The sequence below is a fragment of the Pungitius pungitius genome, chromosome 3, assembly GCF_949316345.1.
Source record: "Pungitius pungitius chromosome 3, fPunPun2.1, whole genome shotgun sequence".
In the NCBI taxonomy this organism is placed as follows: Eukaryota; Metazoa; Chordata; class Actinopteri; order Perciformes; family Gasterosteidae; genus Pungitius; species Pungitius pungitius.
Window position 1 is genome coordinate 6,815,802 of NC_084902.1, and position 27,671 is coordinate 6,843,472.

The 27,671-nt window shown below is 43.4% G+C and overlaps 1 protein-coding gene across 2 annotated transcripts; it reads right to left on the reverse strand.

Moving 5' to 3' along the window:
* Positions 1-439: 439 nt before the first annotated feature.
* Positions 440-27,235, reverse strand: gucy1a2 (guanylate cyclase 1, soluble, alpha 2). Of its 2 annotated transcripts, XR_005119880.2 has the most exons (10): positions 26,120-27,235; positions 21,347-21,408; positions 20,110-20,234; positions 18,192-19,090; positions 8,969-9,181; positions 7,752-8,024; positions 6,797-6,940; positions 2,770-2,924; positions 1,701-2,660; positions 440-1,600 (listed from the first exon to the last, which is right to left on the reverse strand). XR_005119880.2 is itself a non-coding variant. In XM_037464121.2 (9 exons), the coding sequence occupies exons 1-9, from the start codon at positions 26,423-26,425 to the stop codon at positions 2,441-2,443; spliced, it is 2,397 nt and encodes a 798-aa protein (XP_037320018.1). In that variant the 5' UTR covers positions 26,426-27,235; the 3' UTR covers positions 440-2,440. The 2 variants fall into 2 exon arrangements, 1 of the variants encoding a protein (XP_037320018.1); XM_037464121.2 differs by having other exon boundaries at positions 440-2,660.
* Positions 27,236-27,671: the final 436 nt, after the last annotated feature.

The window sequence follows — 27,671 nt, forward strand, 5'->3', positions numbered from 1 at the left end:
TGTTAAAAGATGAACCATTCTCTGGTGTATTTGGCAATAATATTGAATCCATTGGAATTTTATTAGGCATGTTAATATTACTGTGAAGAACAATGTCAAAGAGCTAATCTTCTGGACAACTGGTGTGAGCTTATGTATGTAGATACACTATGTATCTTTCGCTAATGTCCCAGGTTGATTTTGGACATTCTGGTTCTCTATGATCTCACAAAAAAGTTCAGGTCTGTTTGTTTCCAAGAAAGCGATAAAATCGTATGCTGTTTTCTAACATGTTGTGGCAAAAAAATCATATGCTGACTTAAATTTTGAGTTGTCTATCAAACTATTTGCTCAGCTTTAGATTACAAGGCTGAAGTTAATACACATATCATTAGGCTCCTGATATTGTAAGGCTAAAAACTATGCTCCCAATTCTTCAAATATTCATCCAGTTATCACAGTTATCTTTCCTTTCTTAATCGAGTTTTGTGATTCAAAATAGTTTTCTATTGTCAAAAGTCGAATCTGACCCTTTTGAAGAGGAGCTATTAACTGTTCAGGTGTGAAGTCATATTGTAATATTGTTGTACAATTGAGAAAAGCACTTTTCCTTACACCAGGCACAGGAACTACCATTAATTTAAACCAGCTAGATTACTTCAGAATTATTTTGTCGTTAATAATAAGTTTGAATTAAGAGATAATGATGATGAAATTTATATTTACTTGGTTTGATATTTGAACATTTCTTTTAATAATACTATTAATACCTAACTAATTAATTCTTCTCAGTGGACATGTGACAACCAGGTATTCCATTGGATATGAACTAAATGTATAATTTCTATTTCACTAATGCCACATTTAGACAACAAGGATAGCAATGTAGTGAAAGTTTAATGAAGTAATTGTTCAAATAAGAAAAAGTTAATGTTTCTCTCAGACAAAAAATGTTTTCCTATTTGTTGAGCTACACAGAAGTCTTCGCCTGAGAATCCCACTGATTAAATCATATTCAGTGTAGCAACAAACTAATAAGTCCTATTTTTGAATCCGTTGGTTACATTTGCATGGGGCTAGTGTTCAAATTTAAAAGTACAAAACTAAGCAATAAAAAAAAGTTCATGTATGCAAATGTGAACTGTGTCAAGCATGCGTTCTGTGACAATGTGTAAGTATAGCACGATATGATCAGTACTATGTGTTGTGTTGATTATTGGTTGATTGGACAGTCAAACAGATTATTAGATTTTCAAATATTTGAGCTATTTGAGAAGCGCTTGATTTACCCTACCGGTTAAAAATGAAAGATGCATCTAGTCGGGACTCCTGGAGGTTTGATCCGATAAGGTTGCTTGCAACAAGGCGGCTCCAAATGTGGCCTTTGGCACATGAATTTCCCTCCAGCGTTCATAAAGTGTTGTAAAGGATGTCTTGTAACAAGTAGAAGCGTGAGATAAATTAAGCGCTCCTTTTGTTTTGCTTTTCAAATATTCAAAATGAACCCACGTTGTGTTTTGTCCTGACTCGAGCAGTAAAAAGGCACTGAGCTGGGAATAGTTTTCAGTCCTCAACATATTACCTGCAATAAAATGGCTGGATCGTTGTTGGTTATAGTTTGCTGTGGGTCAGAAGCAGAAAAAGGTTCCAAGATCAACTCGGTAATTGTTTTTGGCATTTGTCTTTTGTAAGACAGACCCCTTTGTTTGTTTTTTTCAAACCTTGTTTACGCCTCTCATCCCGACCTCCCCACAGCGACCAGCTAGTCGTGTAACGAGCAGCAGATACCAGAGGTGTGGTTCTTTTGGCGGAGCATGACGTGATTTACAGACAGTTGGAAGGGGCGTATAGTCCTCACTTAGTGGTGTTTCTCCTGCAAAGAGGCCATGATGCACAGCAAACACATGGGACAAGGTTGCCGTCTTCTGACAGTCCATACATCTTAATTCCCCTCCATCCGCCTTGTTGATGGAAAGTTTTCCACTTTTCGGTTGCCGTGATGACGTAGATAGAGGGATTTTATTCTAGCGTTGTCGTCTGCAGACAAGTGTCAGGGTAGTGTTTGTGAAAGAGGACCAGTGGAGAGGACTGGAAACCAAGTACGGCGCCAAGGTATCCAGCTCGTTCACCATGTCATATATTAAGGTTTCTCTGCTAATTGACCCAATCAGTACCCCTCCTTAGGGGACTCGCACGGTTGCTGATCCTCAAGTCTTCCTCAACCACATCTCCTTCGCTCAGAGAAAATGAGGGCATGGTGTGTTTTTTTTTTTCACCGATAATGAGAGCATTTTACAGCAATTTCAGTTATGTGGGCCATCTCAGAGGTCTGAATCCAAGTTTCAAAATAATGCATTGCATATCCCAAGATCCATGTGATCCATACCCTGCATGCTGCACAGGTCCACCTCCGGGCCTCTCACACAATGAACAACTGCGTATGCTAGTCTGCGTAGGGGACCTACAAACTGGTTTCTCTTAGAAACATGGTCCCAATGCTGTAGGAGACTTTCCTCATAGAGGCCGGGGGAGCGGAGCGAGAGCTGGTCAACGAGGCGTGGCTGTGAGATGTCCCCGCCTCCAGGAAATAACACGTCCCTTGGATCTCTTTGGGAAAATTATCCGGGAGCTCCAGCCGTGAGCGAGGGACGAAGGAGAAAGAACGGTCATCTTTCAGCAACCTGTTGAGAAGAGAAGGGGAAGCGCTCTTACATCTACCCGTAAAAGGCGTTTCTTTCTTGTGGAGGTAAGGCTGCACATTTCTTTGCTTGTGCACGCGTCCTTACTTACTGGTGAGTTGTGGGACTGACGTTGATGCACCTGGGATGGCTCCCCGATTCAAACTTACTGGCCAGCGTCACGTTGTTCCCAAACAGGCAATAGCGTGGCATTTTAACCCCGACCACGCCGGCCAGGACCGAACCGGTGTGGATACCTATCCGTAGCTAAGAGGAAAGGGGAGGTAGAAAAGAGGGGGAGGGGGGGGGAAATGTATTAAGAGCAACAACAACAAGACCGGCAGGGATTTTATAAGCACGCAGTTTAAATTGTGGTTCATGCACATTCCTCCACAAAGGCGTTTGCACCTGGCCCACAAGGGCAAAGTTGTGCTCTTGATTTTGTTGCTGTAATTTCAAGTCACTGATGTCTACACTGTTGGCACGGAGCTTAATTGCTCAATCAAGATCCAATCAGGAGATTAGGCTACGTTTTTGATAATCAATTAATCAATCAAGTCACTCATCAAATAAGCATCTAAACATTCCCTGATTCCAAATTGATGATCCCTCATGCCTTTGTGAAGCATGTTGTTTTGAACACAAGGGCTGTATTAGCATCCACTTACTGGAAATTGTACTGTAGCAACAGTACTTCCATATTATTGCTACTAGCAAATGATTGTGGCAGAAGATTTGAACAAAAAAAAAATAGCTTGAGCGAGAGAGGAAAATCTATTAAATAAATAATTGCTTTTAACTCATGGTGGTCATATTTTAATCTGGCCGAGCTATGAATCCAATTTGACACACGCACGCACACACGCACACACACACACACACACACACGCACGCTCACACACACAAACGCGTTTACATCACAAGGGCACATATATGTATATATTTATACATACATATATATGAATATACACACATACTGCATCTCACACACACACACAAAAGCTAGTGGAACCCAGTAGATTTCTAATGATCTTGAGCAGCTCATCTTCTAGGTATTCTCAATGTGCATGTCAGCACACTGCGGGGTAGTCATGGCAACAGGAGGCCATGGGGGTAGTGAGGTAGAGCGAGCACAGAAGGACAGAAATAAATACAAAAGGTGAGAGAGGCACAAAAGTAAACTTATAATTAGATAGCAAAACCTTGTAGGCACATGAGGACAGAAAAAGACGGCAAGCCAGAATGCGTGAGAGAGGGAAGAGAGAGAGAGAGAGGCTGGTAGGTGCACTAGTGTGACCTATTTTTCAGCTAAACTGCTTCCAGATGGCCATGCACTTGTCTGCCCATCTCTCCAACAGACACACACACACACACACACACACACGTATATGAGTCAGCATCCGTGGCACATGGCCTCCAGTGAGCCAATGAGCAAATGGCACAGCTGCAAACACGACCAATCACATTGTTGCCTCTGACCAAGCTGACAGAAAAGAGGTGATTAAAGTCAACTTTGTTGCAATCAGTTGGAAGTTCATTAAGTTCATCTATTTTAAAGTAATCCGGTCCGAAGAACTTTTATTGGTTTCAGTACTAAAACAATCAGTATCTTAATGGATTAGTCAAACCGCTGTGCAGCACATGACGGTGAACATGTGGTTAGGAAGAAGCCGTCCTTTGACCATTTCTAAATGCTCACATAACCGCCGATGTAATGTGTGATTGGTTGAAATAAGCCAAAATTAGCAGTGACAACATAAGCACTACATCCCTATTATCCACACTGGCTTACCCACTCATACTGACGAGCACACACAAGCAAAAGGATGATGCCACAGGCCTGAAATTCAACCAATAATGACATTATTTCTCTGTGTTTCTCTTGTGATATCTCGCTTCTATCTATTTTTTCCTCTGTGTCCCTTGATTATTCTCTCCATTTCTCTCTTACGAAAGCATTTCTCAAGGCCTTCATGCTGGTTTGCATAACAGTGCTACATCGGCTACAGTGAGTGCACTCACTGAACATCATTCATCATGCCGAAGAGATGAATATCTCTAACTGTTCTTATAATAACATGAGGTCAGTAGAGCTAAGAAAGAGGACGGCACGACAGAGGGTTTAGAAAAGCACAATTGTGAGGATAAGAAAAAAAACTAAAGAGATAAATTAGTTAGAAAGAGGTTGCAGAGGAGAGAATCAGAGAAAGAAAATCAAAAAAGAGGGGAAGGGAAGAGAAAGAGAGAGAGAGAAAGCGATGGAGAAGGTCAGACCAAAAATTCTTGGCAAGGCCTTTCTATTTTGAGACAAATGTCCGATGGTGGGACCACAGCAGTATACAGATGAGTGTCCTGTCTGTTATTTAGTATCTATCCATCTTAGCTTCTCTCACACAGTGTTTTTTTTTTAAAACAAGTTCAGAAGTGCTGCTCCTCTGTAGTTTTCTTATTGGCGACACATCTGCACAAATAAAGAGCAATTATTCTCTCTCAACAACGATAAACTAAATCACATCAATAGTCAAATAGATACGTGACACCAAGCTATTTTGACCACAAATCTCATGATTAAAGGATGAGGAAATTGCCCGCAGGTGTGTTGCGATCAGCCCCCAGGCCGTCTACAGCTTCTGAATACATCTGTTTTTTTAAAGGCTAGGCATCCCCTTGAATGTTTCCCAAACAGAACTAAATAATGCACTTTGTGAAAGGTTAATTTCATATTTCATAAGTGTTGTTTGTGTTAAAGATGTAAAAAAAAAAAGATATGCAGAGCATGATTCCAGACTTTGTTCTAAATATATTTATTTATTGCAAATGTATCTGTTAATTCTATTTCATTAATAAAAATGCTACCTACTGTATGTTATGCTTTGGCTCATACTCATGACATTGCTAGATAGCACACAGAGGAAAGCAAACCAAAGACAGCCTGGGGCGATGGTTGATGTTGACAGAGACTGGACCGAGGATGGACATAAATGAATCATATCCTATTTCCTCTTTTCATTCAACTGAATTAACATGAGGTTTGAACTCTATTCCCACAGTTGACTTCTTCCCATCCACTCCTAATTAATAGAATAATCTCATTTTCCGCAAAAGAAAAGCTCGTCTCTCAAACTCCATTAAATACTATTAAATGCAATTTCCACATTGACACATAATACGGATTCTGAAGGAGGATAAACACTCACAGCAACAGCTGTGTTCTATCTTCACTATGTACATTTACGGTCATTGATATATTGGACACATACTTTTTCTCTATCGTCATAACTCTTTGAAATGTTCAAAAGCCATCATGCAAAAATGGATAGAGATCGAGTAAAATACAACAGTTTGACAATAATTTAAAAATGGTTAACCGATGAAAGGACAGATAGAGACTAAAAGAGGGATGGCGAGAGGGAAGATTACACACACACACACACACATACACACACACCATTCAGAGGCATATGGTACATAAATAGAACAAAACATCACATGCATACACCCACACGGCAAACACAGGCGCATACAATCATCTCCCACTGTAAACACATATGCATCTACACAAAGGAACATCCAGAGTCCGGCTTTACTGGGAAACTATTTCAGAGTGACAATGTAAGTCTGAATAACAATCCAATGAAAACATTCATTCACAATTCCATTCAACCATCTGCCAGTTGACTCTCTTACCGATAAACAATAAACAAAAGTATTGGAAATAATAGTCTCTTATTTGGGTCTTCCTGCTAGTCTTAAAAAAAAATAAAATTAATATCTCCACAAAAAGAAAGGTCTGACTCCCCAAATGATCATTCTGGTATAGGGGGAGAAACACTGAAGGTTTTGTTAAACCAATCACAATTGGCCCACTGTGTGATTCAGACCAGCGCTTGATTGATTGATTGATTTTTTCAGCATCAAAAATAAGTAGAGGCCGACAAACTGAATAGCTTGAAATATTTAAGTAAAATATATATAAAATGGCACACACTGATAAAGTTATGGATGTATCAAAAGAGTATAAAGAGTATAAATAGAAAATGCAACAAAAAAAAAATAACAACACATAATTAAAGATGATTAGAGAATTGTTTCCATGCAGTAGCAACGGATTGATGTTGCAAAAAAAATAAAAAACTTACCTTGATAGGTTTCCCATCAGGTGTCAACACTTCCTCAGAAAGTTCCATCATCTTCAGAGCCATGTGTGCAATTGGCTTTGCATGACTATCAACCTTCTTGTGAAGTCCTCCTGCCACGCAGTAAGCATCGCCTATTGTTTCGATCTGTATGCAAAACAGTGCAGGAGGGGGCAGAACTGAAATGTATTAGTGTGTCTTCGGGAATGTGCCATTCCCATTCAGTTGGTGACCATTTGGAGAACGATGTCAACAAAGCCACTCACAGGATCTTGGATTGTCTATGACCAAGTGGCCAAACAATTAATAATAAAAAACGAGCATTTCAATTCAGTCTTGAGGCCACGGCTTCGATCCTCAAGATAAACTGAAACTTAAATGTCTTAAAACAAGTTCAATACTATTCTATTAAATAATAACAGGTATATTTTATTGTATTTGTAAGGAACCATGAAGAATATCAAATATAAATGCTGGACACACCGTGCAGTGCTTAGAGTGCTAATATAGCTTAAAGATAATGTCTACTTAATGCAAAATATGCTCCATTCATTAAGATTTTAAAGATCACTGTTAGGAACAATAATACATACAAAGAACAAAAAAAGAACAATGTAGTAACAGAGCATCTTGAGAAATACACACACACACAGACAAATATCTCAGGTACACAGACATATTTAAAGATTTAGCTTTTAATACAACTGCAAAGTTTCAAAGACTCCATATAAGGGGGGGGGGCTCTAAGTTCCTGGGAAAACTTTCACTTCCTGGAGAACATTTACCTTTAACACTGATCTCGGGTTCACCTCAGGTGTCCACATAAACCAGTAAGCTATTACAATGTTTTTACGCAATACCTTGAATGACATCCACATTCATTCACAGCTTAGAAATCGTGCCCCACCCCAGCGCCCCCCGTCCCTACTGCATCGCATGAAGAAAACTCTCTACTGACCTTATAAACATCCAGAATGCCACACTGGTAGTCAAAGCGTGTGTAAAGCTCGTTCAGCATGGAGATGACCTGCATAGGTGTACACTGGGCACACACAGCAGTAAAACCCACGATGTCTGAGAACAGCATGGTCACATCATCAAATTTGCGAGCGGGCACTGGCTCACCCTGCCAGAGTTTCTGTGCCACATCGCCTGGAAATATGGAATAGAGGAGATCCACGGTTCTCCTCTTTTCCTCCTCCAGTGCCTGGTGAGTCCGCTCTAACGTGGCCTGAGAGAGGAGGGGGGGGCAAAAAAAAAAGGATATTAATGTTGTGGTTGCTTTGCTTTGAGAGAAAGCACCGGTGAAAACGAGGTTCGAGGAGGTGGGAGTAGTGCGCCAGATTAAAACGGCTGGTGCATGTAAATGTATTTGTGTATTCATTTGATTTTGTTTCCTTATGAGCAATTGTGTCCGTGGGCGAGCTTCATAATGCCAAATCTGCCTCATAAAGCTGCCGCTATACCATTGTCCAAGAGAGCAAGTCAAACTCCGGTGTAGCTATTTATAACAGACCGCCCCGGGGGGGGGGAGGGGGGGAGCAGTTGCAGAGAGTGTTGCAGTGTTGCAGATGCAAAGGATTGGGTCAAAACTCAGTGACTTGTTCGAGGGGACTTTAAAAGCAAATTATAAGAGCAAGTCCCAGCAGCCACGCTCTTGCCGCCATTATGAATCCGTCAGCTCAGCCGAAGCATTGGATTAAACAAACAGAAACAAAGACCTGCAAATATATGGAATATTTAAGCGTATTCTACATGGTGTATTCTCAAAGACATCGGTGGTCATTTTTTAGATGGGTTTACTTTGAACCTAAATGCAGCAACAAAACAAAGGAAACTGCACTGCGCCCCCAACACATGGTGAAAGGGAGTCTGTTAACAGCTAGAAAAGCTCATTAAATTGATCAACCCTTTACAAATAATTTTACCAATACTACTTTTACTACGACATAAGATTTGAACTTTTTGTAAATGTAAAATAATTTACATATCGATAAATAAATCCGGAATGTAATTCACTATTTACATAAAGCCAAAAACAAGCAAAACGTCCATGTGGCTGATGGTGAGATTGTTTTTTCAAGACGGCAAAAGTGATCGAATAAACTGAAACTTCCGAAGTTGTCCTACGCTGTTCATATAGTTTAGAATAAAACGCAAAGTGAACCCCTCTACCTTAAGTTTGTCCATCCTCTTCTTCAGGCCGTCCTGGGCCTTGGCCTGCTCCCCCACCAGGATGACGTCCCGTGTGGCATCGTGGATGGGGATGTCTGACAGGTAGAGGCCCCTGCCCATGAGCTCCTCCAGTTTATCAACACGCGGAGAACCCAGAAACATCAGGGAGGAGGACTCGGGCACGTGGATCATCTGACCCTTCAACTCCATGACCTGTTAGAGCAAGGGTCACATGGGAAGAGAAGGAGTTACTGCAGTGAAAGTGAAGACAGAGAAGTGGTTCGTTTGTTTCCAGCCTCTCTCACTACTACGGCTGTTGCGTCCACCTGATACTTGCTTTTCTTGAAGCAATGTGCTCCAATGAAAGGACTTCCACTCAACAAACCCCACTATTAACCTTCTCCTTGCATCGACGATGGTGTAAAAGGGGAATTCAAGCATTCGATGCAGACTGAAGGGAACCTCAGTTGACCGGAGTTAACATATGATTGAATACAGTTATTTTACGCTCTTCAACTTCATTGCCATTCTGTGAAAACATATCAAGGTCACATGGTGGCAATGACTTTAGCTTTGAAAAGGCCTTATCACACAAATATGATACAAACATGCCTTTCTACGCTTACATCACTGCATACATCCAGTACGTACAACACAGACCTACTATATTTAATACCAGGTTTATGCACACAATGCTGTACGATATAGATAATAATGACTGTGATTTAGTCTATAGTAAAATGCAGGTTGACTTGTATAGGGGGAGGCTGTATGAACCGGGTTAACTAATGACCTAGTTATTACGGAGACAATCCAATCCTCATCATATTGTCACTGTTTGACCCACATTCTATCCAAATCTACGATTATTGGTTTACAAAACAAATCGAGAAGCAAACTTTTCGTTTTGAAAAATTATATTCCTGTCAGACGGCGTTCATCATTTTGAAAGAAACCCTTGCGAGGCCGCAGATCTACCAAGAACTACACACTTATCGCCGACATTATAAACTCTGTGACCGTTGGTGAATACGAATTGGTTTCAATAGCTTTATGACATTTTCCCCACGAGCCCTAAACCACGATGACTAGACCCACAGGTGTGGGGAGTACGTGCAAAACAGCCTGAAGATATAGAAGAGCGCGATTGAAACAGGCATTGCACGCCGCTGCCCTTAAGAATGTGACTCCAGCTCCTGCTCAGTGCCTGCTGCTGCCTTCCCTTCCTTTAGCTTCTCCTCGTCTCCCCACGGTCACCTGCCTGTCATTCAGTCGCTCTCTCTCTCTCTCTTTCTCTCTCCCTCTGTCTTTATGCTCTTCTCTCTGTCTCTTCAATTACATCTCCCTCTCTCTCCATAGTGTCAGATAGATTATTCCGCCAGCGAGCACACTGCAGCCCTGTTTTATTTATAGCACCAGGCTCTCCTAGGTCTGCATAATAGATACAGTCTACTTCTACACACACACACACAAACACAAAATACATCCAACAGGGAAATCCACATACTGATTCTGACTGTCTGTTTCACAGGAACATTGACATAGACACAAAGCATATATGCAGCGCACAATGGACAGGAGCCACGTTCAAAACATACAAGTCCCCTGAAACACAACTTGGTGTGACCCAGTTTGTATGAACTACTGATTGACTGTTGAGACACACATTTATCTTCCAAATTCATAATACTGTTTGCATTCAGTTTGCTCGTTTACTCAAACTAATCAGTGAGATCTGGGAACACAACACACAGATTACACAATTACAAATAGATGATTAGACTGCTACAGGTGAAAGTGAATGATTTATTACAAGTCAGTTTGCTGCCTATGGAAGTAAATCTGTGTCATCGGATTTTGAAAGAAAAAAGTGAAAAAAGTTAACTGCAAAATATTTAACTGCAAAAAATTAAACCGCAAAAAATTAAACCTCAGGCGCTACTGCGGTTATTCCTGCATGTCCTGTCGGGGTTATGAGTCTGCACGCTCCGCTAAAGCCGCTGACCCCCTCTCTCCCCCCTACGCTACAGGCTCATGTGCCATGGTTACAATCCGGTCACCATGCTGCCGACAAGCCCAAGTTGTATTGGGTGCTCGCTCCTTTTGTTTGACGCACGCTCCTGATCTTGAATCTAGAATCTAGAATCGATTGCTCTTCCTTGAGGTCCCGGATGTTGAGGTGGAATTTTTTGCAGTTGAATATTTTAACGTTGAAAAACATTCTGATACATCATTTCAATGCATGAATATTCAGTGCTAGAAATTCAATCATCTTTTTCTTTCAAAATCCGATGACACAGATCTAGATCAGCGATATGACCAGCAATGCAGAAACAACAGGCGGGCTCTGCAACCTGCTATTCACATGAGCTGGAACAGTTGCTGCTCATGTGAGCCTTAAAAAGCCTGCAGGTTCAAGCTAACGCCGCTACGCTACGCCGTCTAGACGTAGAGTCTAGAGTCTGTGTCCTGTTTGCACTGTAGAGCCTTGAATGGGGGTTGTCCCTGCAAAAAAGCGTCATGAACAGCGAAGTCATGATGCAATCCTGCAGGGTCGCCACGACCTTCCCTCACCGCAAAACAACTTCCATTAATGCCCCTCTCTGTTTTTGCTTCATTGCATTGTCCTGTTACATAAAGAAGACCGAAACATCCATCCAGCGACTGCCCCTGCTTTTTTAATTGTGTACAGTGCGTGTTACTCCGCGTGTCCGCCTATGTATATCCCTCACTCTCATCCCTGTCTTACTGTGTCACAAACACTCACACAGACGCACCGATACGAACGTACGTGACAAACAACCATGCACACGTCCCTGGCGGCAGTGGCGCTGGCCTAGTTGTGCGTCTGTGTTTAACTCAGCACTCTCTTACTCGCCTTCCGCCCCGCATCTCTGGCCTCGCAGCACAGAGGAAGATGGAAGGGCAAAATTAGTGGGAAGGAAAGAAAGCGACGCACAGTAAGAAGGGGGAAGGGTGGGAGAGATAGGAGGCAAAGAGAATAAGGCGGGAGGGTTAAACCAAATTTTAAAAAATGTGAGAATTAAATGCATTGTAGAAGCTATATATATATATCAATATACATATAGATATATATGTAGATATAGATTCCGATAGAGGGAAATAAAATGTGAGCAAAGGAAAAGTCAAATGAATGCAAAGTGAGACAAACGGTAGGAAGGATGCAATAGAAGGTGCAGCAAGATGGCACAGAACTTGCTTGGACAAAAAAAGAATACAAAATATATTTTTATGAAAGCGGATAAAAGCAAACCGCTTTGTCCTCGTCAATATGTAACAAGGATTCTTTGTGTGACGTTGTTACACATTTACAATCAGTCCTTGTTCAAGGTGACTTCATTGTCACCACAAGGAAATAACGTTCCGCATTCTGCTCATTCTTTTCTCCACCTTGAAATTTCAGCCAACAATAATGGTTTGAAAAGTGTTATTCGGATGTATTGATGTCCTGAAGCTCTGTGACCTGACATTAAGAATCGCCTTCCTGCCACCTGACTTCACTCTGCACTGTGTGCGTGTTTGTGTGTTTTGTATTTCCACACGATTGAGGTTTGTAATACACAACGTTTATATATTTATCATATATCATATATCAAAATATATTAATGTTGTATGTCTTTTAGTAGCCAGGCATGAGCAGCACACCCTGCCCCGTCACATTCTACATAGAGGAGATCCATCTTTGTGCGCAGATTCAGGCCCCTATCGCCATAGGCAACAGGGAGCCGAAGATAGATGAAAAGGAAGGGATGGAGGGGGTGGGAGTAAAAAAGAGCAAGAGGTGGATGTACAGGTGGGAAAGAGTGAGGGACAAAGAGACGCACAAGGACAAGACACACAGGACTTGACGTACAATGGGCAGAGATGGAGAGAAGGACAGCGGGAGGTGCAACGGACAGCTAATGGATTGTCTTTTGTGAAGGACTCTGGCATGTCAACACACATATGCATGAAAGAGTCAATGAGTCAGCCTCTCTGCTCCCTCTCATCCTCTCTCCCTCTCCCTCTCCCTCTCCCTCTCCCTCTCCCTCTCCCTCTCCCTCTCCCTCTCTCCCTCTCTCTCTCTCTCTCTCTCTCTCTCTCTCTCTCTCTCTCTCTCTCTCTCTCTCTCTCTCTCTCTCTCTCTCTCTCTCTCTCTCTCTCTCTCTCTCTCTCTCTCTCTCTCTCTCCTTCCTACACACACACACACACACACACACACACACACACTCTAACGCTCTTATCTTGTTAGAGCCTAGGCTTACTGTGTATTCTTACATCCCACTCGCACAGTAAATAAAATGCACAAACTCACACACTAAATGTAGCCCAGATAAAACTCACATTTAAATAACAAAGCACAGGCATCTGCATGGCATTTGCTCGTACCTTCTGGTTTCAGATGAACCAAACAAAACAAATACACCATAGAGTATAGAGAATTAGTTTGAGACTAGAATCCGAGGTCAAAGGAGTCACATTGCAGGATATATGCCAGCTCAGGAAAAACAAGAACTGACAAAACGTCGACATACATTGGATTCAGGTAATCAACGATGAGGATGGTTTGAGGCACATGTAAATAAATTGAAACAGGTCGATGAGACACACTTTTAAAGGCTATAGTTTTTGCTACATCATCAACCAACAAAACCATAGTTCGTGAATACAAACCGATTAATTGTCGTCATACGGCAGCCACACAAAGAGCATTCGCAACAACGAAATGCCTTCACATGGAATGAGGACAGTTAATTGGGAGTCATCATATATCACACATATGAATGTTTAACCTCAATAATATTGGAAATAGGAGGAGACGGTCCTCTTGATGTCCCGTCCCGGCCAAAAAAGGAGAGCCGAAAGGACCTAGAACCCCACCGAGGATCTTCTGGATCCAGATCTGCACATGACCAAATGCTAAACCACATCTGAAACTGGACTGAACTGCTTTAAACCGCTGAAAGAGAGAACGAACGAATGCAACAAACGTGTTCAAAAATTGGACGTCCGGTTGGGGACGTCTGGAAGAATTCAGCCAAACGACTTGTCTCGTTCTGGTAGATGTATTTGTCGGATCACAGGTCAAGTAACAGCGCTGCGTTTGCAAAGGCAGGAGCAGTTCTGTCAGGCCCGCGGGCCGGAGGAACAACTGACTAACATCAGGAAGAACATTATGTTTTATCATTTTTGTTGGATAAAAAAGGAAACATTTCTATTGGCCCTAAACTGGCGTTGAGGAGGAGCTACAAGACCCAATCACATCCAATGTGTGGTCCTCCTAACATTAATGTAACTTCTGACCTTGCACTCCTCAACCAGGATAAGACCGTGACTTCCTAAATGAGCACTAAGAAAAACGTTTTTGATCATCACCGTTTAATGCAAAAATGAATGACTAGCCAATTTCACTTTGAAATTATTCTTTCTTCAGTCCTGATACTGATGAGAAACCCAAGAACAATCTAGCTAAAAACTGTATGTCTCGCAGCCCCATCAAGCAGCCCTAGGACTTTATGCCATGGCAAGCTTGAAATACTTCCAAAGAGCGGATGCGCTTGTTGTTGGTCCATACGGCAAAGCGGCGTGCTGCCAACACATGAAGCGTGTTCTCGGAATGAGGCAAGCGTTTCATTGAATCGGATGATCAGTCACAGAAACCCCCCCAAAAAAGGCTTTGACTCAGTAACAGCTCTATATCCGATATCTGTATCGGATCAATGCCTTCCTAGAGATTCATTTTGAAATATTTATTTTATTTTGGTTGTATTTATAAAAACTAAGACTCATCTGTACGAGTCTGTTCGTCCTGCTCATTATTGACGCGTATTGTTTATAACCATCCTCAAGAAACTTAATCTCACTCGTTTTCTTTTTGAATAAGAAAAGTATCTATTCTCTTCTTTCTATCTGTGTTTAAACGAGCATACAGAAATACTTGTGTCTTGTGTTATTCCTCTGCTATTTCTTCTTTCTCTCTATATCTGGTTTTCTTACTCCATTGTGTTTTTTTTTTTTTATGTATCAAGAGTGGACAGAAGGCACTGATTTTCAAAGCACTTTCTCTACTGAGCAAACAAAACATCATCGTTTATCTAGAAACAGATCAAGGGTGGTGCTAATGTCAAGATGGTCTTTGACACGCAGCTGCTCACATGCAAAAAGAAAACCCCACTAAACAGCAAGTATTACACTACATCGTATTTGAACATCCCCACAGACGTTCTCCTCTGCTCTTCACAACTCTTCCCTTATCCCTGATCTCCTGTAGCATTTGGTATTTGTTGCACACGTCGTAGAGAGGAGCAGGGTTTGTCTCGTGAAGACGAGACAACTGCCGGTTTAGGGCACCAGCTGCACACACACTGTTCACCGAGAGCCACCAAAAGCCCCGCAGCTTTGACTCCATGACCCAAAGTAGGTCGACATCCACAGCTCGGCCCTGCTCCAAACCAAGTGTATCAGCGTTTACATTTCCTGCCTTACTGGGCCAAATCCTACCTTTCCTCAAATGGAGGTCTCATAACCAATAAAAGTGTATGCTGATAAGTGTGCGTGCTGATTACAGCGCTCAAACCAAGCGGGGAGGCACAGGGAGCCGGGACGTGAGCGTTTCAGTAGGTCTTTGGGTGAAGAAAGGAAAGAAGTCAAACTGAAAATCCACCACAGGCTATAGAGACACATAAGGCAACACCGGGGGAGGGCTCTTTTGTGGCCTCTTAACCTTGTGGCCCTGTCGCCTTCTCTCTCTCTCTCTCTCTCTGCCCTTCAAATGTCAACTCATCCTTCTCTTTCTCTCCTGCTTCTCAGCCCAGCAGAGCAAAGATTTATGTGGCAAAAAAAAAAAAAAAGAGTACAACGATGTCCATCCAACCACCGCCGCGGATGGTGCCGACGTCTAACTTAAAACCTCCTCAGCACAAGCTCTGATTTATGGTGATACGCAAAAGACGGGAACGGAAGAGGCAGCTACACCGAGTCACTGAAAGCAGCACGAGTGTGCTGAAAAAAACCCTTTTTTGTTCATTCAGTAGGCCGAGGATGGAAGAGACGAGAAAGACAGATTATAGGGCCACCACACAAAAGCAAAAATACTGAGGCTTCAGCCAACCCTGAACTCGCATGCTGTCCTTCCGCTGTACTTCCTGTCTACTATCTGGTATCCACACAAGGTCAAACCCCCTAAAAAATAAACAGACTAAAGTTGGTCTCTCTTGTGGGAGAAAGTTTTAGTGAAACAAGAAGCCCTTTTTAGGGTAATTGTTGATGTTTTCCCCATTTTTGAACAGTAAAACCTTTTTAAATTGAGGAAATGGCAGAATGCATAAGAGGACGCAATTAAAAAAGATGGGGATATGTTACGGCGAAGACACTGCAATGTGAGGCAAAAAACAGAAACGTGTAGGAAGCAGAAAGGAAGCGATAATGATGGTGAACTTCTGCGAGTCACTGACACAGCAGATGACAGCTGAAGACGAGATGTCTTGTATTGCTGACTATGCGGAGGGAAATCCTGCAGCTCCAGTGAGCAACGTAGCGGGTTTTTATTTGTGGATGTATGGAGGCTCTCGGCAGCCACGTACCTGTGACTGTTTGTCTTCAGCTGAGATTAATGCACTCAACCCAGGGAATGGTTCGTTTGGACAAAAAAAAAGGCCCAAATGGCCCAAATTAGAGTCTACAAAAAGCTGAAACTAAGCCCAACGGTACGTGTCCATGAGAATCAGGGCACTCTGAAATAAATCCATATCTTGTCTGGTTCATGCACAGAATCAGCTGGACGAGACACCCCTGAAGAGCGCATCGCAAAAACAAGAAGAAAACGCGCAATCCTCAAAGGCCTCAATAACCAGGAACCACAATGGGAGGGATTTAATTTCACTAATCCTTGTTGTTGTGTTAGCAATACTAGAGTACTTCAGAGTTCATGTGCACTGAAGGAAAGCACATGGCCCTCCTCAAAGTGCTCAAACCGGGATCCATATTATAGAAGCTATTTAACAAGGTCAGCAACATGTTATCCAATCATTCAACATTAGTAGTCAATCGGTAATAAAGGATGTTGTTGGTTATCAATCAGAGGACACTTCATGGCTGCTAAAACCCTACGCAAGAGTTGAATGACATCATCGTTTTCAAATGTCTCTGTCCACAATGCAGGTTAACCCGGGTGTCTCCAAAGTCAATGCGTCACCTGTAGCTTTTTTTAAACTCTTTTTGTTTTTAGGGGGCTCCTAAACTCCAGCGTAGTGTGGACGGAGGGCACGACCGCAACAAAAGATACGCGTTTCAAAGAGGGAAGCGTAGTAGTCGTATGATGTCACTAACTCGCCCACCCTACATACACAAACAAACACACGCACACACTTTGGCAGCACTGATCCTTCTCCTCTCTCTCTGTTCTATTTATCATTAGGGGGTTTGGTGCTGGACACATCAAGCCTGCGGAGACCAACCAATCAATAAAGAACTGGATAAAGTGGATATTCAACTGTGATGTATTCATCATTTCTGGTGAATTGGAACCAATTCAAACCTCTTGCCATGCAGAAACATCACAGTAGACAACATACTACTGTTACACCCCAAAAAAGACATTTTACCAAACTCAGTGTCATACATACTCCTACATACACTCTGGGAACCGGTGTGTTGGCATCCATAACAAACTACAACTTGAATCAAAATACATTCAAAATGATACATTAAATTACACTCTTACGACTTAGAGGGTGAGGATGGTGATACCTCATCGTCAAAGACGCCAAAAAGGAATTGTCCTTTTTCCACGTATCACATAGACAACATGCTAGTGGATAGTACCTTATCCCAATAGACTTTTATTGTATACACATCTGGGTAATATACCGGTCATTTACATGGAACACAGCTAGTGCAGCTTCTCTCCAGTCATCAAAAATGAAGCGGCTGAGCCATTTGTAAATTCATCACCATTTGAATGAAGCAATATGTCATTTATTGGTAGCATTTAATTGAATTCTTGTGATGTGATTGGGCAAATTAGACTTGTTTGTAGGACAAATGAATAGTTTGCTTTGATCTCTTTACAGGACAGTGTGCTGAATAGAAAGCACAACCCAATAGCAGTCATATCGTTTTACATTGGAAACTCGGTTTGAGTTTACCCAGCACTGCACTACAACGGCACTATTTATCTCAAATATGCGGTGAAAAGCAGAACTGTTATGCATGAGATCTTTACCTTCTCGTTGGTGCCGGACTGTGTGGTATCAGGCCTGGTGCGGATGGTAAACGGGGATGCGAGCCTCAGCAGGATGCCCTTGAACGAAGGCTCCATCTTGGGCGAGACGATCTCAAAAAAGTCCCTGAACAAGAGGGTCCGGTGAGGCTCAATGCGAGCCTGTTTCCTCAACCCTTCCCCCAGCTGCAGCAGCTCCATGCGAGGCCCCAGCACCAGGTGAAACGGAAAGGCCCGGCAGAACGTGGCCAGGCCAATGCACAGATCACTGGGGTTGGTGGAGAGTGAAAGCGGGGGGCGGTTGGTGCTCACTGAGGAGGCAGCATTTGGGACGGGCGGGAGACAAGGGGGGCTCGTCTCCTGGATTTGGAAGGACAAGCACACGGTGGGAACAGAAGTCGGAAAAGGAGAGGGAGGGGACAGGGACGGGGACGGGGAGGGCGTGGCGGCGGGGGAGGGCGCGGCGTCCGCGGCGGGGCCTCCGTCGGCGTGTTCCGCGTCTTCATTTGGCAACAGGGGAGTCAGAGGGGGCACCTCTTCCACCTCAACCTCCGAATGGAAGATCCGCCGGGCCACGGCTCTGATGAACCCCGGCATGACCAAGCCGACGACGGAGGCCGGGTTGAAACAGTGCAGGAGCAAAATGTTTCCTCTTCCATCGCTTTCTCCCCATGTTCTTCTCCCTTTGTCCTCCTCGTAGGGATCCTTGCACTGGAAGGAGGGGCTCTCGGATGAGGCGCGGCGCCCCGTGGAGGTGCGAATGTGTTCCAAAATGGCGTCGAAGCCATTGAAGAAGTCCTGGAGGTTGCCCCCGACAGCCCGGAGCACGCGTTCGTTTTCTTCAAAGCAGAGGCCAAAGAACTCTTCTCCGAAATGTTCTCGCAGCTCGCAGAAGGGAACGCCTGTAAAACAGGGGATGCAAAACGTCAAGGGCGGCAATGACAAAATGGAACTAACTTAGAAATCAAAACACCCCTAAATGCGTGTAATAATTTCCAGTTAAAGCTGGCTTTTAAATTAAATGAGGCCTTACGTCTGCTCCTTTAAATTAACAATATTTAAACTCACAAAAATATTTTTAATCTCCGTATTCCAATTACAAAAAAACACTGTTCAAAGTAATCAAACATCAAAGCCTCAAAATAATAATCATGTCACATGCCTACTGACTGAATAATTATTAAGGAAAAAATAGGATTAACGGATCATAGCTATAATAAAACAGATATTTATTTAAGTATGACTTATAAAAGTCGACAACAGAAAAATAGAACAAACACAGAAAGAAATCTCACCAAACCCTGCCTGAACCGCACCAAAGGCACTTCATCAGCACGACACACACACACACACACACACACACGTGTAATGATCAGGTAAAAAACTGAGCTTTGGACAGCTAACAGATAATTATATTGATAGCAAGACTGATGGATGTGGATGTGTCACCAGCAGTGACATGAGCACTTTTAACCGGGTTGAAGAGGGTGCTAATCCTTGAAGATTAAGGGTTTTCTCCGCAGGATGCCAGGACAAATTAAGGACCTTGGACTTAAGAGTGGAACTACTGCTCATGTGAATTGAAATGAGTTAATTGAGGTGGTCTGGGCACAGAGGCCTCCGTGGCAGCAAGGCCTCCTGGACGCCTCCCTGTGGATGCATTCCTGGCATTCCCTCTGGATCTCACCTCTGGATCTCACAGGAGGAGCAGAAAAAAATGTATCGTCTACTATGGTGGGATGGCCTCGTTTGAATGTGTTATTGTCCACACACACACACACACACATGTAAACAATGATAAATCCAAAAGACCACACATTGGGGAAGTAATAAATACAGAGCAAATAAATACATAAAGGCACAGGAGACCCATCCGCAGACCCACACATGTCAATCACAATACACTCACTACTTTATTTACCCAGTATGGTGGCCATGTACTGGAGGATTTGTAGAACATCTTCTTCTGAACCAGAGTTTTCTAGAAAGGGGCACTTCTCTTCTCGCCTCTCTCGCTGCCTCTCCTCACCGGCAACATCCTGACACCTGTCAAAGACATACGTCGAACACACGCAGCGTAGGCCACGATTAGCCGTCACATCGACGAATAGGAAGAGATAACAAGGCGCCAAATGGTTAATACCACAATGAACTCACATCTCATCAAGTCGTACCGTGGACAGGGTTTTTCGTTGGAAAAGAAAAATATTTGGGAGTGCTGGGGAAAATCCAACTGAATAGATGTTTTTGTGATTTGGGTGACATTTTAATCGGCCCATATTTTGGGTCAATGTGCAGATTACGGGTAAACAGCTGGACAACAGAAAGGCAGGGAAATGTTCTCAAGGTCACATCACCAACGTCAATAAAGGAAGAGCAAGAGATGCTCTTTCACTTCCCACACAGTTTTATTTCAGTCTGGGAATTAGACCACAGACACTGACTTCTAAGCGTTGCACCATTCCTACATGCATTGTCCATCAGAAGGGATACAATTACTTCAGGTTGATTTTTTGGGATTGAAAATAATTGAGATATTAAATAAACATCATTATTGAAAGACCGATGTCTTTATAGGATTAAAACTGAGTTGGTGAGTTGGTGTACATGAATAACACCAGGAACATGTGAGTGACAAAAGTTTTCCTGTCTACACAATCATAACTTTCATTATTTCATAAGATTCAGATGGATTGTTGAAGAACAGTTGATGGCCAGAAAAGGCAAAGAGCCGATGTAAAATAAAAAATAAAAAACCATAGAGGCCCCAAAGAGTTTTCTATATTTGTATTCAGCATGTGCTTCATGGACAATGTCAGTATGCGTCGTGCCCGGCTGAATCTTCTCTCCTGCGCTTTACTGTTTCGACACGGACAGAGAAAGAGAGAGAGAGAGAGAGAGAGAGAGAGAGAGAGAGAGAGACGGGCATGTGAGGTGAAAGAGTGTGTCTATATATACATATATGCCCGCAGACACACACAGAAAGAGGGCAAGAGTGAGAAAAATGAAGGCGGGGGGGGTGATTGATGGGGACGCTAAGACAAGACAGCCGGTGGACAGCCGGTGGACAGCACGTAGACAGCGGGTGCGCAGCGGAGACTAATAAAAGAAGACGGGAGTGAGAAAGAAAAACCAGCAAGTGGTGAAGCGAGTCTTACCTGAGCTCTTGTTGTCTGTAGAAATGTAGAGTTCGCTGCAGAGCCTCCTGCACAGTCTGCGTCTGCAAGAACAGGAACATGTACACACACATTCAATGCATATTTGTGTGTCCATTTTTGCATGCAATAAAGCAAAAATAGTGCACTAGTCCACAATGAAATCATCCCAAAAATGATATTATTAATTGTCGGCTGCCTCTCTTGCTTGTCATGAGGTTGCATCATTCTGTGTTCATTCTGTGTTACATTAATGTAAAGCACACGGTCACAGCCAGACTTCATGCACCACCTATGATTATTGTCTTCAATTTCATTTCATATTTCACATTTAGACAAGTTCTACTAATAGCATCCGTAAAATAGCCCCATCCAACGCTGAGAGTGTGTGTGTGTGTGTGTGTGTGTGTGTGTGTGTGTGTGTGTGCGCGCACACGTGTGGACCTGGCCTATTTTCCGTAACTGGCGGCCTAAGCTAGAGGAGGCGGGTCCAGCGGGATTATCTGTGACACGGCTCAAACGCTATAAGACTATAGTGACAATACGAGAACACAGCGTGTCAGCTGGGGAGGTCATCCTGGGGCCTCCGGACACATACAGGAGTACATGTGTATATGTGTGTGTGTGTGTGTGTGTGTGTGTGTGTGTGTGTGTGTGTGTGTGTGTGTGTGTGTGTGTGTGTGTGTGTGTGTGTGTGTGTGTGTGTGTGTGTGTGTGTGTGTGTGTGTGTGTGTGAGAGAGATTGTAGAGGATGTGACGCGGTGACTGCAGTCAGAGAAAAAACGACATATTAGTCAGCAGATGTTTTAGGTGAACATGGTTATTTCACTATCAGGTTAAATAAGAACTAGACGTCATATTATAGCAGATTAATTGGTATTTCATATATATGTAGCTTCTCTTCTCAGTGCTGTTTAACTTTACAGTTGATTTTACAGTTACAAAAATACCCCCCCCGCCCTCCCCATTGGCCCCATTGAGCCGATGGGAAATGGTGTCTCCTCCTACTGCATCCTTCATTCAGATACTCATTTACCACAGAACATGCGCGTTATAGTGTGGGAACACGAGATTCCTACAACATGACCAAACACACATGCATTAACTGCTATCAGCCACACGTGCACACATGTGCAAACACAGTGCGCACATACGTCGTCATTAGTCCACGTTGTAGCAGTCCCTGGCATGTTTGCTGTACTCCGCACACAATAACCGATCTAACCAACCTTCCTAACAGCTAGTACATTGTTTGGTTGTCGAAAATTAGTAAAATTAGGATATAATTGGGTAAAAACAACAAATAATTCCTTTTTATTAAGTAGATGATAATATCGTTATTATCGATGGAATGCTTGTAGCGGAGTAAATATTTTTAAACATGATGTAATGGAGACAATGATGATTGTGTGTATACAGGATAAAATGGCACGTAAGGGAAGATTGGAAAAACAAATTCCATTAAAAAAAAAGCTGTAAATTTAAGGTTTAAATATCAAAATCAAGCTTCCTTTCTTTGTTGTTTTCAGAGCTATTCTCCTTCCCTCCGTCTCCTTTTCCCTGCGGCTTTCATCCAAACCATTTGGCCTCATTTGTTTGCTTTGTTTCTTTACCTTGGGAGGGGAGCAGTATCTCACCAATACTCTCTTCATCCCACTTGCTCTGTTGCTCTGCATTGCCTTCTTTCCCAAATAGGTTGAGTGACACTCTTCTCCACTGGGTGAAACTGCCTCTCCTCCCCGTCTCTTTAACTCATTCCTCTCCCTCGTTTTATCGCATCTCCCAACTCCAAGTCTCCAAAAGCATGAACCGCTGCGTGGTCCACGGTCACAGTGCAGTGGTGCTTCAGCGCAGTTTGAGAGCTGCCCCCCCCCCAGGACTAAAGAAAATAGAAACTCAAACACCAGATGAGGCCGTGCAAGATCGCAGCATGAGACGCATACCGGTGTGTTCAAAAACAAAAAAAGTTAAACAGGTCAGAATTTGCCTTGTTTTTTTTTTACTCAAGATAAAAAGATTATTTGAATATATCATGATTTGTTATAATTAATCTTTCCCTGCAAAGCAATTTTAATTGAATATATCAATACATTTAGGCTCTTTATTAGGAAAACATGCCAGTTGAAATGAACCTTGGTGACTTAGGAGCCCCTTCAGTCATGGTCATATATAAATTCTACTGTAGTCATCATTTCATTAAAAACAAAAAACGTATTTCCTTGTGTATCTGGTCCTTTATAGGGACGATGGAGCTGAGATATGGATTTACGAGAGGCCCAAATTAGCACACTCACACAAATGTTGCACACCGTTCATATTTGTGGGCAATACTCGGGGCCTTTAATCAGCGTCACGGGTTGCTCAGCTAATGGCTGCCTTCCATGCGAATACATGAAAGTGGGACCAGGAGAGGGGGAGAGATGGAGAATTAATGTTTGCACACGTGTGTGTGTGTGTGTGTGTGTGTGTAAGGGGGGGGGGGGGGGGGGCATGTTTTACCCATCCTGTTGAGGCGCAATGTGGGGGGGCTCGCCTTGTTAGTGGGGACAAAATGAGGACAAAATGCACGTCTCATTACACATTATAGGCTTAGTTTAAGGTTAGGTGTCGGGTTGAGGACTAGGTAGGTAGCAGTTACGGTTAGTGTTAGGGCCCCTGAAGGTCATGCAAACACAACTGTGGGTGTGCGTGTTGTCGCTTCTGGGTCAGTGTGGTCAGGGTGAAGACAACCACAGAGAGCTTGCTCTGTTCTCTCCGTCACGGTCCATTGCAGTCAACAACAGACACTGCCACTGCACGCAGCCAAAGTGTGTGTGTGTGTTGTGAGTGTCAGTGAATAAACAGTGTGCCGTTTTGTTAGTAATGAGGGAATATAATATGTATGTCTATTAGCTAATTTGCTGCTGAATGTTCCTGCTTAGTTAGCATTGTTTTCTTTCATGGCACCATCTCTACAAATGAATGATAAGCACTGAGCTAAAATGTCATCCACTGTTAACGGCTGTTTGGTAGAGAGGGCAAGCTGCTGAGTCCAGCTTAACACACACACACACACACACACACACACATCCTTTAGACTATGACAAAAGACCATCGATATTTAACCTTTCCCTGGAACCAAAGCACAACATCGTAATGACCCTCACATATAGACAGAAAAGGGCTCCATTGATGACACCAAGCTGATGTCTGTAATTGCACTTAAACCAAATCATACTTACAGAGACACACGTGTGGCTCCACAATGCTCGTCAATATTGTCACGTACAAACCTGTCTTTAAGTGTTCAATCTGCCCTGTTTGTTCACAATTCTATTAAAGATCAGGGCCAGTAAGAGCTGACGCTTGAGAGCTGAAGTTGGCTCTCAGTGGTCCTCTTCAATATAAACCAACCGGATTTTCAGCTGCACTGCTGAATTTAATTATTTTGGGGAGGTTGTGCCTGAGCAGCAAAAAAAAAAAAAAAAAGGGCTGATAATCACTGCTCTCCCATATGGACTTCTCTGCAACATCCACAGTATTTCTCCCTGGAACGGGACCACAGGGTCTGAGCCGTTGCAATTAGGAGAAACCGATTCACACAACATCTGAAGAAAACACAGCAGTGCTCCTGTTACGTGGGTAAGCAGCATACATGAAGGGATTGTCAGTTTTAAATCCTACATGCATTTCTCCATGTTCCCTCTACATATGATTTGGTTTTTGTGTTCACCATCATGTGAAAACCAGAGCAACATGAGAATGTCCTTCACTGGCCAACATAGCATGGTTTAAAGATGTTTGACTAGACGTTTTGGTTTATTTATTTAAATGAAATCGGTTATCTGTGGATATTTCTCAAATAGTCAATTCCATAATTTCATCTTTAAAGTTGGATATTTTCATTCCTGACGCAGATTCACATTTTGCAGACTGTAATTTAACTTCTTTGACCTGAGCTACTTATATATTAAGTGCAGATATATACAGTACAATATACCGTTGTTGCCCACAATAGAGGGGGCCAGATTAGAGGAGATGCGATCAAATCTCAATGTAGCCTCACATCACAAAGGACTATACTCTGCCCTAATTGCACATCATCCCTCATAAAATTGACTCAGTTCCAATTGCTGCTCTATTACATTTGAGCTGGTATTACGACTGAGACACAGAAACAGGCTCCCTCGTCACACTCCTTACATATAAACATCTCACTCTCTCTCTCTCCCCCTCCCTTACAACAATATATGTGTTATATAATCGGCCAGATGATTCAGGCTGAAGGATGAAAAGAGGCTCTTCTTTTTTTTTTTTTTTTTCAGACAGCACAGCAAGCGTCACATCATGATGTGAGAAAAGACATTGTCTGGGATTGCAGACAATAGCCCACAATGGTGGAACACCTCGAATGAGATCTCTCTTAAATAGGCTGCGTGTCCTCCTCAACTTTGGCCACAGCTGTTTGGATGGGAATGTATGCCTCTGGCTCTTTGGTCATCCTATTGACTTTCTCTCTGAAAATAAATAAGCTACTGAATGTCTTTTGAAGACCAGAACTGTTATTGATTTGGTCTACGATGTGCAGCCCTGTACACAGAATGACAAGCAAACTGGACTTAATGCATTTCAACTGATTTCAGTAGAATGCTCCACAAAAGTGTGGTGAAACTAACCATACATTTAATTGAAATGTGCGTGGCATAAAATGAATGGAACATTAATAAAGTTGTTAATGCACAAGATGCCTTCATGGCTTTGGAATATTTAATGACATTGTAGCCTACGCAGGCCTACCGTGGGTGAGGTCAGTCTCCTCAGGCTCTCGCCCAGCGAGTCCAGGTTCACCCGTCTCCTCCTGGTGACCCTCTTGTGGGGACCTCCGGGTCCCTGCTTCTGCTCCTCGCCCGCCGGGCACGGGCCGCGGCCGTTCCAGAGCACCGCTCGGCGGGACGAGTGCAGGGAGGAGAAGGGGCAGCCCCGGGGCTCCTCCGCCGGGTCGAGCCCGCCGTCCCCTGCGTCTCCACCGGGGCTTTCGAGCCCGCAGTCCGACCCCACCGAGCTGCTGAAGGACTCGGACGAGATCTTGCGCGACGAGGACATGGTGGTGAGGAAGAGGAGGGTGGTGATGACAGTGGCAGAGTCGAGGATAAGGAGGATGATGATGATGATGATGATGCTGCTGCTGCTACAGTCGGTTCCGTACCACGTCCACCTCTGCGCCGGGGAGTCATCAGATAGTGGAGGGTGAGAGGGTTGGGCGGGTGAGGGGGGGTGAGGTCTGCTTGTACGACGGTGCGTGCATTTGAGTGCGCAGGAGACGATGTCCAGGTCCGTCTGCGCGCGTGAGACTCCGCAGCCTATTCAGCGGGAGAGGGGTGGTCCACCGAGAGCACTAACGGCACGCAAACATTTATGTAAGGGGGGGGGGGGGGGTGGTCTCTCCTCTTGGATCAAAAAAAAAGAAATGAAACGTCCTCCTTTACCCCCCAAAACAAATAAACGAACAGAGAAAACAGGGCAACATTTTTTTTTTAAAGCCGTTTTTGTTTTTTTGTTTTATTGGTTTTGACTTGCGACGCAACTACGTTGAAGCAGCCGTTCAGCCCACCTCGACTGGCGGAATGGCAGTAAAGGGAAGAAGAATCTAAATAAACCCCAAATCGACACGCTTGTCCATCGCGGTAATTCCGACACGCGAACCATTCCTCTCTCAGGAGTTTTAAAAATAGATATATATTATTATTTTTTGCCGCTATCCGGAAGATGTCGCGTCTCCCCTTTGAGTCACAACAGATGTGTCCCCTCCGCGCATTTCAGTCCCCTCTTGTCCTCTGCGACGGCGTCCCCTCGTCATTCCTCCATCGTTCACTCGGTCACTCTCACCCCGCTGCTGCTGCTGCTGGCTTTTGGTCTCTGCCGGTCAGGTGCGTGAGATGGGGGGGGGGTGTGGAAGGAGAGGAGGGAAGGGGGGAGGGGGGGGTGTAACAGAGCGAGAGATGTGCGGAGTGGTCCAGTGGACACATGGCACCTTGTTGGCCATAAGCATTGCTTTGACATGATTCGAGCATCTTTCCCCCGAGAGCACATGCAGCACGGCTCGATGCGCTCAGGTGGAGGGATTTGGAACCCTAGATTTTAGATTTAATGTAATATTTCTTCTCTAAAGAAAATCGGGAACGATGGACAACATTCCATCATATGGTGGAAATTGTTTTCAATATTTTCTAGGTCTATACATTTTTTTAATGGTTGATGCCAAAATTGGAACAGTTCACCATCTCCATCTCCATGGCAACTGACATAACTCCACCAGCTGATGGTAAAGACCAAGGAAAAAGCACAGCTG

What these genes read in the sequence shown, in the direction of transcription:
- gucy1a2 (XM_037464121.2), bottom strand. Translation starts at nt 26,425, where the DNA reads ATGTCCTCGTCGCGCAAGATCTCGTCCGAGTCCTTCAGCAGCTCGGTG. An exon ending in AGAGGATGGACAAACTTAAG is followed by an intron (nt 8,025 to 8,968) that starts GTAGAGGGGTTC and finishes CTCCTCTCTCAG; the next exon opens with GCCACGTTAGAGCGGACTCA. An exon ending in CTGATGGGAAACCTATCAAG is followed by an intron (nt 2,925 to 6,796) that starts GTAAGTTTTTTA and finishes CTTTCCTCTTAG; the next exon opens with CTACGGATAGGTATCCACAC.